The 12,919-nt window shown below is 49.4% G+C and overlaps 1 protein-coding gene across 1 annotated transcript in view; it reads right to left on the bottom strand.

Annotated features, from left to right (window-relative positions):
- The window catches only part of IFT43 (intraflagellar transport 43), a 74,854-nt gene that overhangs the window by 40,941 nt on the left and 20,994 nt on the right, over positions 1 to 12,919 (bottom strand). Inside the window, exon 3 of the mRNA XM_028507569.2 lies at positions 4,267 to 4,331. Within this exon, the coding sequence (XP_028363370.1) occupies positions 4,267 to 4,331 (65 nt within the window). The remainder of the gene's footprint in view (positions 1 to 4,266; positions 4,332 to 12,919) is intronic.

Below are 12,919 nucleotides of genomic sequence, written 5' to 3'. Positions count from 1 at the left end.
TGATAGATGGACAAGTCCCCATGATCCCGGGCCAAAATTAATGGCTGGGAGGGAGAGGGTGATTGAAAATGACGGCTGACATTGAGAGCAAAGTCCTGAAAGTCCCTGAGGGACCATTACTTGCCTCATTCCCTTGCAGATCCATGCAGGGACAAACCCCAAAACAGACACTCGGAGCCAAACTTACCCAGACTGCTACCTCTCCTTCCTCTCTCTACCGAGTCTGGCTGCCTCTCCCTTCGCTCCATTCCCCACGGTCACACCAGCACCCCACTTGAGGCAACTTCAGAGCCCAGAGAGCTTGGCTCCCAGATGGACTTGTTGGCAAGGCAATGACTTTGATGCCAAGAGGAGGGACAGGTTGAAGGGAGATGCACGTAAGGAGAGCGAGATGGACGGGGCAGGCCTCGAAGACAGCCCGGGCACCCGACACCTCTAGCCACTGAGGGGGAAGACACAGGCCCTGCTCTTGGTCTTGGGCAGTGCTGTGCACATGGCACCCCAGAAACTCACCCACCCCTGGGGCTGTGAGGGCCTCAGTCAGATCTGTCAACGGCCCTTCCGCTTCCTCCTGCTGACGGCACAAGCAGCTTCACTGCCCTCCCACCGCCCTCGTACAAGGACACCTCCCTGAAGAACAGAGCCCGCCCGACGAGGTTCCTGTGATACGGCACCTTGCGGTGACCTCCAACTCCTCGCTCTGTCCTGCATTCAACCAAGGGCACTCCCATTAACTCTACCTCCGAAATGTCTCCAAACCCCTTCTCCTGTCCACGCTCACACCACCACCCTAGTGCAGGCTTTCGTCATCCTGCATTAAAACCGCCACCTTCCCAACAGGTCTGCCAGCCTTCCAGAGCTCCACCCCTCGCTGAAAGCAAAGTGATCAGTCCAAATCACTGATCTGGTCCTTCATTTGTTCAACAGTCACTGAGTGCTTACTACGGACGGGCACTGCTGGGAGTTCTGGAAGTATGGAAACGAGACTGTGTCGCCGCTCATGGAGGTTACGTTACAGTAGAGAGAAAGAGACAGCATGTGCCTGTGTCAGACACACACGTACATATGCACATATGTCACACCCGTGAATACATAAAGCAGGCGAGGAGAACACGGAGCGATGAGGGGTGCCGCTTTACATAAACCAAGGTCAGGCCGAGCCTTCCGAGCCACAGTGAGGAAGGACTCTGGGGTTTAACTGGCAGGAACATGCCCATGGGGGGTTGGGAGAAGACAGGTCAAATGACCTCACCTATGTTTTGAAAAGGTCGCCTGCTCTGTGGACACAAGGCTGAGGGGCGCAAGGGTGAAAGGGCGACAGGAGGTGCTCACTCGAGTCAGCGCGAGAAACGGGGGCAGCTGCAGCTGGGCACTGGCCGAGCAGACAGCAGCTGTATTCCGACCTCACACTCAACGCGGTGTGCAGACAGACGGACAGGCGTGAAGACAAACAGAGGGTTCCAGGGTGATCCCCACCCAGGCTCACGGTCTGAGTAACAGGGCAGATGGGCTGCCATTTGCAGAGCTCCAGGGAAGACTCTGCCAGGCCCGGGTTAGGGGGTGCAGTGGGAGGGGTGGAGACTAAGAGGGCCGATTTGGACGTGTTAGGGCTGAGGTGCGTATGCAAGGGGTGACATCACGTGGACAGCTGGATGTCCGTGAGCAGGCCTGGGCTGGGAAGGGCGTTTCGGAGTCATCAGCATCTGAGTGACAGTTACACTCCCGAGGCTGGGTCAGGGTCACGCCAAGAACGAATGCTAGCAGAGGAGAGAGGAAGTTCAAGGACGAGCCCTGGGCACGCCCACATTTTTTGGGGTCAGGACTAGACCACAGACAGAGGAGCCGAGCCAGTGAGTCCCTTGAAAAATAACACATGGAACGGAAAAGCATCTCTCTCCAAGAGGAAACCGATTTCATCTGGAAAAACCTTCAGTATGTTCATTGAGGAATAAATACTTGAGATCCTCTTTAGTTCTCTTAAGAGGCAGATACAGGATTTGTCTCATTTTCACATTTCAAAACAAATTACAGATATCAAAAACACTAAAATTCTCTAATAACTAAGAAAAATGGAGCTCTTCTTTAAGACTCTCATCAGTAATGTATGAGACCTACATTTCAAAGTCACCTTCTTCTTGGTTAATACAGAGAAGGAGTGCTAGGTTGGCTCATGCCGGGTAGCTCGGCTGGTTAGAGTATCATGCCGACACACCAAGGTTGCAGGTTCGATCCCTGGTCAGGGCACATGCAAGAGTCAACCAATGAGTGCATAAGTAAGTGGAACCACAAATCAATGTCTCACTCTGTGTGTGCGTGTCTCTCTACAACCAATAGATAAAAATAAGTAAATAAATGTAAAAAGTAGCGTTACATTGAATGTGGTACCTAATGGACAGGAAGACGGACGGAGCAGAGCGGCACGCGCACAGCAGACGGGCGCACAGACAAACGCAGAATACGGTGACAGCGGCTTCCGAGCTCCCCGGGAGAGACGAGTTTCCACAGTAATGGTGCTGGGACAAAAGCCATTTAGAGAAAGAGAAAACTAGAGCCATACCTCTTACCATACACTGAAATTCCTTCCACACGGGTCAGAAATCTAAATTTCAAAAGTCAGATTTAGGGCATGCTTTTATTCCAGTAAAATGATCTAGAAAAACGGGCAGCGGGGCCACAGTTGGTTGAATCTAAATGTATGGAAACAAAGAAGGATACATTTTTAAATTTATATATGCATGCCTATTTTTTATAAAAAGTAGTAGAGGAAGGAAAAGCCAGACAGGAACCCATCGGGGAGGGGTGGGAATGAGCTGGCGGGGGTAAGGATGGGAATGAGACATCTCTCAGTACATCTTTCTACCCAGGGCTGTCCGACCTTTTTGCGCCTCTGGGCCACACTGGAAGAAGAGTTGTCTTGGGCCACACATTAACTATATTGTGACACATAATCACAAAAAAAATCTCATAATGTTTTAAGTAAATTTACAATTTTGCATTGGGCCACACTCACAGCCATCCCGAGCCACACGCAGCCCGCAGGCCGCTGGCTGGACACCCCTGTGACACGTTACCATCTGTTCTTGCCGAAAACCATTCATGTGAATGTAATCATGAGGAATTAACCAGAAAACATGGAGAGTGTTAGCTATTCAACAAGAAGACTGGCCGAGATTCTTTAAAAAATGTCAGTGTTCTGGGTGGAGGTGGTAAAGGGGTTGGAGTTATTATTTAAGATCAAGAGACTAGAAAGAGACAGAACTACCAAATGCAATGCGTGAAACACCGACTGGATCCCGAAGCTATGAGAAGACCGTTTGGGGACAACTGGGGAAGTTTAAACTGGTCACTAAGTCATTACGAAGTTTCCGGGATGTGATGGTGACCTGATTATCTGGAGGACGCCTGTCATCTGCGGAGGCACGCCGAAGTCTCCAGAGGCAGAATGTCACGGCCATGGCCACTGCAACTTGTCTTCAAATGACTGGGGTGGGGAGGTTGGGGGGGGGTGCGGTATTCTCAGAGGTGGGGAGAGGAAGGCGGGGGGGAAGGGGAAAGAACTGGAAAAAATACTTTGGGCAGTGCTGCTTTGAAGGCAACGGCTGCTGCAGGAGATTTCCTGCCGAAGGAAACGGGGAACAAGAGTCACGTGTATTCCTTGAGAAAAAGGAATTCCCTTTCTGAGTATATCGTAAGTTGTCAAACGGGAGAGCTGGCCGGCCCACTGGTGTCGTAAATACTTTTTTGGTTTACTTTTCATCGAGAACTTAGTGCAAGGAATGAAAGGCCAAAATGCCTTGTAATCTAGCGGTTACTGGCAGGCAACCCCATCCGTTTAGAAAGTCACACTAAGAACAACACAATGCCACAACACGCATGAACTTTGATGACATAATGCCAAGTGAGAGGAGCCAGTCACAAAAAGACCACATCACGCGTGAGTCCGTTTCCATGACGCGTCCAGAACAGGCATATCATAAAGACAGAAAGCAGACTGGTGGTTGCCCAGGTCTGGGGAGACTGGGGGGACATGGGAAGTGACTGCTAACAGGTACGGGGTTTCTTTGGGGTAACAAAACTATGGTGATAATAGCACAATTCGGTGACTAGGCTAAGAATGACTGAACTGTATACTTTAAATGGGTGAATCATAAGGTATGTGAATACATCTCAGTGAAGCTGTTATAAAAAAACAAAGGAACAACACAGGAGCAAACCACCCAGACCCACCCTGCCCACCCTCCCCTCCCCTGAGCTGCTGGTACTCACTTTGAAGCCTTCAAGGAATCATCTGCCCAGCCTCCTTGCCGGCGGGGTGGCTTGGGAGGGGGAGCCTACAAGGAAAAAGAAGCCAAAATAACACAGTCACTCGACATATGCATTCAAGCAAGCAGTGGCTGAGGTTAAGGTCACCTGCACCAACATTTAACCTAGCAAAGCCTTTCAGATAAAAATGCAGTTACCTTTCCATTTACTACAAAAATCTGGATGCTTTCATACCCTTCTGGTGGGTATAAATTGGCAATGTCTACTGAAAGCCTCAAAAATAAATGCTCAGAGTTTTTGAGCCAGTAATTCTAATCCAAGGAATGTATCCCAAGGAAACAATCAGAGAGAAACATAATGCCATTTCTGAAACAATGGAAACAGACAGCTATAGGAGTTAAGTACATCACAGAATATACATGTGAAAATACTGTGCAATGAAAAATTATGTTAAAAAATAATAATATGAGAAGGTTCACTATACATGAACTTTTAAAAACATGTAACATTGTAGGTATATGCTCCTGACTTTGTGAGAAGATTATTAATACCTAATATCTAGTGTTAATTAGCTCTAACTCCACAGGTGAAGGGCACTCCCAATGACAGAATTATAGGAAATTTTTATTTTACTCCTGTATACCACCAGGCATTTTCCAAAATTCTAAATAATCAACTTGTATTTCTTTTATAAAGTAATAAAATAAAGCTATGAAAGAGGCTTGCTTAAAAGACATAAACGAAGCTGGTGGGTTAAAAATCTGGTCAGATTATCTGGGCAGGGAGCAGTCACCTACAGTGGATACTCTCAGAAACCGAGTGCAGGGATTCCCGCCTGGCACATCTCCACTAAAACTCCCACAGGATCGTCAAGCAATCCACTCAACCACTCAAGGTGGGTAAAACAGCAAAGAACACTTCCTGTTTTGAATTACCAGCATTTACCTAGACATTTTTCTCAAATACCTCCTTCTCTCCTCCAAGAACCTCACCTCATCGCACCTGTTGTTCTCGGTCTCAGGAGACACTCAGGGGAAATGGACTGAAATAGGGGTTGGCAAACTTTTTCCACGTAGGGGCCACACAGTTTCTGTTCCAACTCCTCTATTCTGATACCGCGGGTCAATAAACAGCCGCAGATAATAAGCAAGTGGGCACAGCTGTGTTCCGGTAACACTTTATAGAAACAAGCAGCGGGCCAGATCTGGCAACAAGGAGGTGGTCACCTGACCCCTGGGCTACACCAAGTCACCGCCACACCCTTTAAATCTGCTGCTTGCGGCCTAACATAACTGTTTAAGGAAACACTCCCTCAACGTGCCCAAATACCTTCATCCTTCTGGTGTGTGGGTTCTGCACCACCCCTCTAGCAGCACCCCAGGGCACCCCAGCACACCCCAGCCTGCCCGGGATGTGCTCCATAGACGCTGGGCCTTTCTGCAGCATGAGGCGGAACCTGCTAGAAACGGCTGACTGAGAAGCAGCAGGTCCTGCATCCAACTTAGCTCCTGGGAGTGTGAGTAGTCCTTTAGAGAACGCAGACTTGACTTCGCTACGCTAGAGGCAGGTAATGGAGCTACCTGGGTGCTCTGTGCATCTCAATTGGGAACAACAAAAATATAGAAGTGGAAAAGAAGCTATTGCTTGTCTCTCTAGGGGAGAAATGAATCTTTGGGTGTACCAAGAGACCCCTACCATCGCTTCCCAGGCCACACTCCACACTTGCCATCTCTGGGCTGGAAGGGGAGGCCTTATATGCCACCGCCCTCCTTCCCTAGACACAGCCAACCAAACCAGTGCGGGGGGCGGGCACCAGCCTGACCCGGTGGGAGCCAACTGCACTCTCTGTCCCAGGGATCTGGAATCGAAGCTCAGAGGTTAGGCTGTTCCGGCAGCACTGAGACGAGAACTGCAAGGACCAGGTGGAGTCGGGATAACTAAAACTACTACCAGCCCAAGTTGTGCATGAGCAGAGACCAAGAACCTTTTCTTGCTGAGCTCTCACCTTCGGTAAGGCACTGTGTTGGGGAGACTTAAACTGCTAAGGAGAACTGAACTAAACCGCAGCAGGGCCCTCGAGGGTGTTTTTTAAACCAACATGACCTTAAACCACCCAAGTGCTTTTGAAGATAACATCTGTATTTCTTTACCAAACAATAGAACTATCTTGTGATCATACGAACACCTAAATCTAAAGGTCTCAAACTCGTAACTGCATTCTGTTTGGCCACACAGTAGTTTTGTTTGTTTTTATTTTAAAATTGAAGCTACCATTTAAAAGTTGGGGGAGAAAAACGCTCTGTTAAGTCTGGCCCCAGGAGGCCATGGCTATCGGGAGGGTAAGTGAAGTCTCCTCCACACAGAGAGAACGTAAAGACACATTTTCTCCCTTATTCTTTCCATTACGAGATGGTGCCAGCTGCTAATTAGGACCACAGCTTCAAAATGCAGAAGAAAAGCCCTGACCAGTGTGGTTCAGTGGGTTGGGCATCATCCTGCAAAGTGAGAGGTCATCAGTTTGACACTCGGTCAGGGCACATGCCTGGGTTGCAGGTTCAGTCCCAGCTGGGGCACGTGCAAGAGGCAACTGATCAATGTTTCTCTCTCACATCGATGTTTCTCTCCCTCTTTTTCTCCCTCCCTTTCCCTCTCTGTAACAATAAATACAACCTTTAAAAATAACGTGGACCAAAAGGGGGCGCCATAATGAATCTAACAGAAAGGAACCTCACAGGGTGAGCTCATCATACATTCCCACCTGGGCAGGTCATGCAATGCCAGGAATAATCCTCTTTTCCAGACAATTCAAGGCTAACCACCCTCGAGAGAGCGCATAATCTTCTTAACTGTTTTGTCCCTGGTTCTCCAGCCTTCATGTAATCTTCCCTAGGTTCCCTCCTTACTTCTAAATGTATAAAAGAAACTGCAAAGCTGTTCTTCTCTGAACATGAGATCTTGCCTCCAGGCAATTTTTCATCAGTTTGGCTCAAATAAATTCTTCTAAAAATTCTCTACAGGTTTGGACATTCTTACATGGACAAAAACAAAAAGATCACCACATAGAAGTCACTCCTCCAAACCCAACAGAATTCGACAACTAGTTCCAAAAGCAAAGGATTTTATTTTATTTTTTTACAGTAAGAACCGTGACCAAAGAACTCACAGTTTGGCCTGTGTTGTAACACTGCAGGCTACTTTTCATTGCGATCGCCCAGGAGAGGAAACGCTACCAAGACATGCCCCGCCCAACATGGGGCAGGACTACTGCTGTCCCTCTGGCTGCCCGGTGGGCGTCTGGGCGACCTCAGGAGAGAGCGCGGAGGCAGGCGGGAGACGGAAGGGCAGGCAGAACCTAATGCCCACAAGTTAGGCCCTGTGCAACCAGCAGTGGGAAATGGCTCTTTCCTGACCGGGAATCCTTCTGCTCATGACTGAGCACTCTGAGTCCAAAGAGAGAAATTTCTTTCAGATGAGGCAGACTTCATTAACCACTATTATATTACCAAGTTTTAAAGGCTTTCCCCAGGAGTTCACCTTTCCCACTTTGTGAGGGGCTGGGCACGGTCGTACGTGCACCAGGTGCGTTAGAAAAAGCAGGATTCCGTCCCTGGCCTCAAACGTTGCTGAAGTTCAACGAGGCTGAGGAGGCAGAATTCAGGGTGTGTCAGCTCTGTCTGAAACCCAGGTGACGGGACACCAGGCTGAATCTGAAGCTTAAGAGGCCGCTGTGGAGGCAGGAGGTAGGCATGAGGGATGGAGGTACTGACAGCCCCTCCATGGAGAGGCTGCTTTCAGGGCCCAAAAGTGAAACTGAGAACTCCCTCGACCTGGGGAGGTCCCACAGAATCCTGCAGGTTTCTGGTCACCGCTGGTGGTGTGCACTGGGCCACTTTCTCCCAAGGCATCACTAAAACAGCACGCGCCGACAACATGAATGAACTCGTAACACACAACTGAAGGCTGAACAGACTTGTCCCAACGTGGGGAGTGCTGGGACAAGAAAAGGTCAAAGCAGCTCTATGAGGAAAGTGGGGCTTGCCCTGGATTGGAGAGATAAGCAGAGATAAGAAAGCATTCCAGAGGCAACGATTGTTGTAGAACAGCCTATAGCAAATGCTGTTCACTGATCATCACAGTGGACGGGTCCCTGGGAAAACCCTTTGTGGGTACCAGGAGCTCCTCAGCATACACCGCTTTACAACGCAGGTAGTAAGTAGAAGCTGATGTAACTTGATCATAATGCAGTAGTTTGAAATTAGGTGCAAATGATCTGTTTAAAAGGTAAGCGGATGACCGGCCTTTAGCAATATAATGTAAAAGGCCTGGTGGGTTCTTTTCCGTGGACAGTCCAGCCCCTGAACGCGTGGCTGCTTTCCCTCAACGATGAAATCTACTTCCCTAGTTAGCCGAGTTTGCAAAAGCGCCCCATAGTTCTCTTCCCAGGTTGATGTGAAACACTAGCCACACTCCTAGGCCAAGCTGCTCCTTGCTGGGGAGGAAGTGCTGTGTTTCCCCCTCCCCAAGTGGCAACAGATCAGATGCTGAGGCACTTAAGCAGGGCGGGGGTTGGGGGTGGCCTGGATGCCCTCTCCAGGGCAAATGGCACAGCCCCAGTGCCACACGCAGTGGTGAGAAGCTGTAATTGACAGATCCCTCCATCTGGGGCGGGGTTCTCTGTGTTCTGAGTTCTCTGCGTGATGGCTTGGGGATTTCAAGGAAAGGGAATTTACTCTTGGTCATCCTTGAAACAAGAAAATCTTCAGGCAGGCGCTTTCCTCATGAAGCACACCAACTTGGGAACCCTCCCTAAGCACTTGGGAAGCCGTCACCAGGCTGTCTGAGTCACGACTTTGCTGCCCGGGGTCGGGGAGGAGGAGAGAAGAGAAAACCTGGGTGCGAGAGAGCAGAGCTCACATGATCCTAAAACCCAGAAGGAAGAGGAGGAGGCCTGCCCCGGGAATTCAAAAACCCCTGTGTGTCCTTTAAACTGCTCTGCTTGTGGAACTCAGATGCCCGACCCCAAGACATCTGCTGGGAAAACAATCTCTAATTTTGGCCAATTTACGGCCAGGTAACGTTACCCCAACTTGTTTGTAAAAGTGAGAGAGAGTCTGAGAGTGTGTGACCCCAGGAGGGACAGAAACGGGCACGGGACGGTGGCCCTAGGCAGCGCGCCCTGCGAGCTCTCTCCTGGAGGCGGGAGTCCCGTCGTCCCCGAGTGTGGGAAATGAGCACAGTCTGCTGGGTCTGCGGCCTGACGGACAGAAGGGGCCAGGACCCCGCATAGCTCCTGAAGGGAAGCAAAAATGTGCTCCCTCCAAAAATAAACAGGGGCAGGCGTGACTGTGAGGAAAGAGCGGGGAGCACGTGACCGGTGGCTGCGGTCCTGAAATACCAGCTCTCCGCACAAAGGACCCCGAGACGGGCAGAGAGCGGGAAATTCAGGAAACGGCCTCTTTATATGGTCTCATCCACATGGGCCAGGGTTCAACTAGCTGGAATTACCAAGTCAGAGGGAGCCTTGAGGGCCAGACTTGTTCCTGATCTTTATATGGTTCCCCCAGATTCTTCAGATGCCAAAATAGAAAAGATGCTGCAGTGCCAAAAAAGGAGCCTTTTGAGCTTGGACGCTGCTCACACACTCTCACGAGTCCTAGCGAGACCCCACAGCGCGCGTCAGCCCCGAGTCCAAACCGCAACCTGTTTGCAAACACTGGCCCAAACGCGCGTGTCAATGTCCAGCAGAAAAGACACTTGGTTAAGCAGGATCCACAGCCAACTTCACACCTACTGACCTTCCAGCTCCGAGGGGCGAAACAGCTCCCGTGTTTGAGCCTTGATTCCTGGCTAAAAACAAACGTCCCTTCCTTTCTCCAGCACCCAGAAAGAAGATGCAAGAAAGCTGTCCCCACGTGCTTGACGAGAGAGGAGACTTGTACTTAACACGTGCGCACGCACAGGGACGGGCTTTTACTCCTCACACCTGTCAGCCACGCACGGCTCCCTCACTGCTGGTCCCTTCCTCCTGTCTCAGCCCCGGGTCTGACAACTACTTCATTACAGACCTGAGCTTCCCCCCAATGAACTTAAGATCATGGGAGGTAATGGACCAGCTAAGAACCCCTGCACATAAGCATAGCTTTCAAGCTGACATGGATGTATCAAAATGAAAGGTCTATTCTAAGTATGAGAAAGAAGCCTGATCATCAGTAGATGCTAAAGCCATTAGTAAAAGATTGATTGATGGGGAACTGGACATTCTCACGGTGACAAAAAAAAAAAAAATCACCCCATATGTTACGTGGCAGTTGCACAGGAGAAAACATTCCTCAACAGGGCTCTCCAGCGCTGCCCTAGCTCAGTGATGACACCCAGCAGCGTGGACAGCAGGGCCTAATGCGCGGCCACTTGCAGCACCCAGCACCGCCCAGGGAACACTCGTGCCACAAACGTTCAACCGGAAATCTAGCCAAGCCTTCCGATCTGATTTCCGGCTGACCGGAAATCAGGTCAATGAGATGAGGCAGAAACAACCAGACAAATGCAGCATGGGGCAAACGCTGTAGAACAACTGGCCCAAACGCTTCGGAAAATCAATACCTTTAAAAAGGTGTGTGGGGTGGGGGAGGGGACTATTCTAAATTAAAAGAGACGAGAGAACTTAAGGAAGTAGTTCTTGATTGGATCCTGGTTTGAAAAAAAATAGCTATAAAAGACATTTTGGAAACTGGGGAAAACGAATTACAGATCGGGTAGTAGATAATATGAAGGAATGGTTAGTATTATTAGGCGAGGAAACATAGATGTCTCGGCAAATGTTCCTATTTGTCAGAGACATACAAGTATGCTGAAGCATTTAAGTGACATGGCATAATGTCTGCTTTCAAGTAATTTGGCAAAAAATTATATATAAAATACAAATGCACATTTTAAAATATTTTCTAAAGTATCATTTAAGTAAATACAGCAAAATGTTGATAACATTATCCATTGACGATATATTCAGTAAGCTAGGAGACCAGAAAGGGGCTTAGTCTAATCCTCGTCTCTCTAGCCAGGCAAGCAGAGAGAGGGGTCAAGGGCAAAGTCTGGACTAAAAAGTGATGCTCAAAACGAACTAGAACAGCTTGAGCACTGTGCCAAATCGTCAGGCTGCACGCAGCATATACCTCTGTACCTGGAAAGTAGCTGTGACTTCACTGCGTGCAGTAAGGTACACTCCCGATACCAACAGCACCGTAACTTTAAAGAGTAATTGAGCGAACTGGGAAGGGAGAAGTGAGTTTGCCAGAAAGAAGTAAAGCGAGAAAGCTCTCCTTTTAAAGAGGGGGGTGGGGGCCGGGGGAGAGAGGTCAGGGTAGGGGGAAGGAGGGACAGTCCTGGGTGAGAACTGCCACCTTCCAGCTGGGCAGCCTTGAGCTACTCACGTCTCCACTGCACCCTCTCTCCTCCAGGGTGAAATGAGAGCGGTCATGAGTCCCTGACGGGTCTACAGCAAACACTAGAGACAACCTCGTGCATACAGCCCACATGTAATAAATGATGAAAACAGTGGTGTCTACAGTATGCATCAGAAATAATAATAGTAATAAAATAAAAGCTTTGGAGGAAAAAAGTCTTTAATGTCCAGGGTTGACACAATGGGGAGGTTTTGTTAGGAACACATTGCAGGGCCTTTTATTGGCGACTGCCCTGCACAAGTTTCGTTCCAGGGACCCACCTCTCACCTATGCCAGCTCCCCCAGAGAGAAATGCTTCAGAGTGGCCCGAACCAGGGAGAGGAAGCCGCAGCCCTGCTACTCACTGAGAAATCAACATGATGCTCAGAACAATACAGTGTCTGGCGATGACTCTGGTGATGTCACAATCCCCAGATATTCCCACAGACCCTGTAACGAAAACACCCATATCCCATATCTCAGTACACAGTCGTCAAACTGCCCACTTCACATGACTCACGGGCAGGGCTGCCAGCAGTCTGTTGAAGAGGCTGTTCCAAAGAGAACACAGTTCTGCCCCAAAAATCATTCTTAAAATTCATCCTGGATTTTCCTCCCTTGGATGGCAACCTCTTCATCTTAATCACACCCTATTGGGTCATCCTAAATCAGCTCTCCCCTCTCCTTGGGTCCATACCTCCCAGACACTTAAAGAAAGGCCCTGTTCCCCCATACGTCCTGCAGTGCAGCCAAAATAAACATTCCTTTCAACTTTCATCATTAATCAAAACCTGTATGTTTTTGTCATTCTCGGAACTCCTTTCAGTTGGTGAAAACCCATCCAGCATGTGTGCAGCCAGAAGTGTGCACAATGCTGAGAGTGTAAATTCCCAGCACTCCAAGGAGCAAGCCCTCCTGGCACCTGTGACTTTGTATAAGCACAGTCTAGACTTGCTACCTCAACCAAATCCAGACTGGAGCAACTCGGAGCAAGGGGAGAGCAGGGGAGCAAGCTGTCGCCTTGATGCTTTAAGAAACCCGATCTCTCGCAAGACTCCTTAAGAGCGATGATGGAAAAGGAGTTGCAGGGAGTTCGAAAGCAGTATGAAAGCATGCGCTCGTGGCCCCCATCCGAGGAGACCCAGAGAGGAAGGCCCGGCTCCGTTCACCACTCTGTTCACTGCCGCGAGACCGCAAACACCACAGGGCGCTCACTG

Source organism: Phyllostomus discolor, chromosome 1, assembly GCF_004126475.2.
Source record: "Phyllostomus discolor isolate MPI-MPIP mPhyDis1 chromosome 1, mPhyDis1.pri.v3, whole genome shotgun sequence".
NCBI classification, from domain to species: Eukaryota; Metazoa; Chordata; class Mammalia; order Chiroptera; family Phyllostomidae; genus Phyllostomus; species Phyllostomus discolor.
The sequence above is the reverse complement of the archived record's forward strand: the minus strand, read 5'-3'. Positions and strand labels throughout refer to the sequence as shown.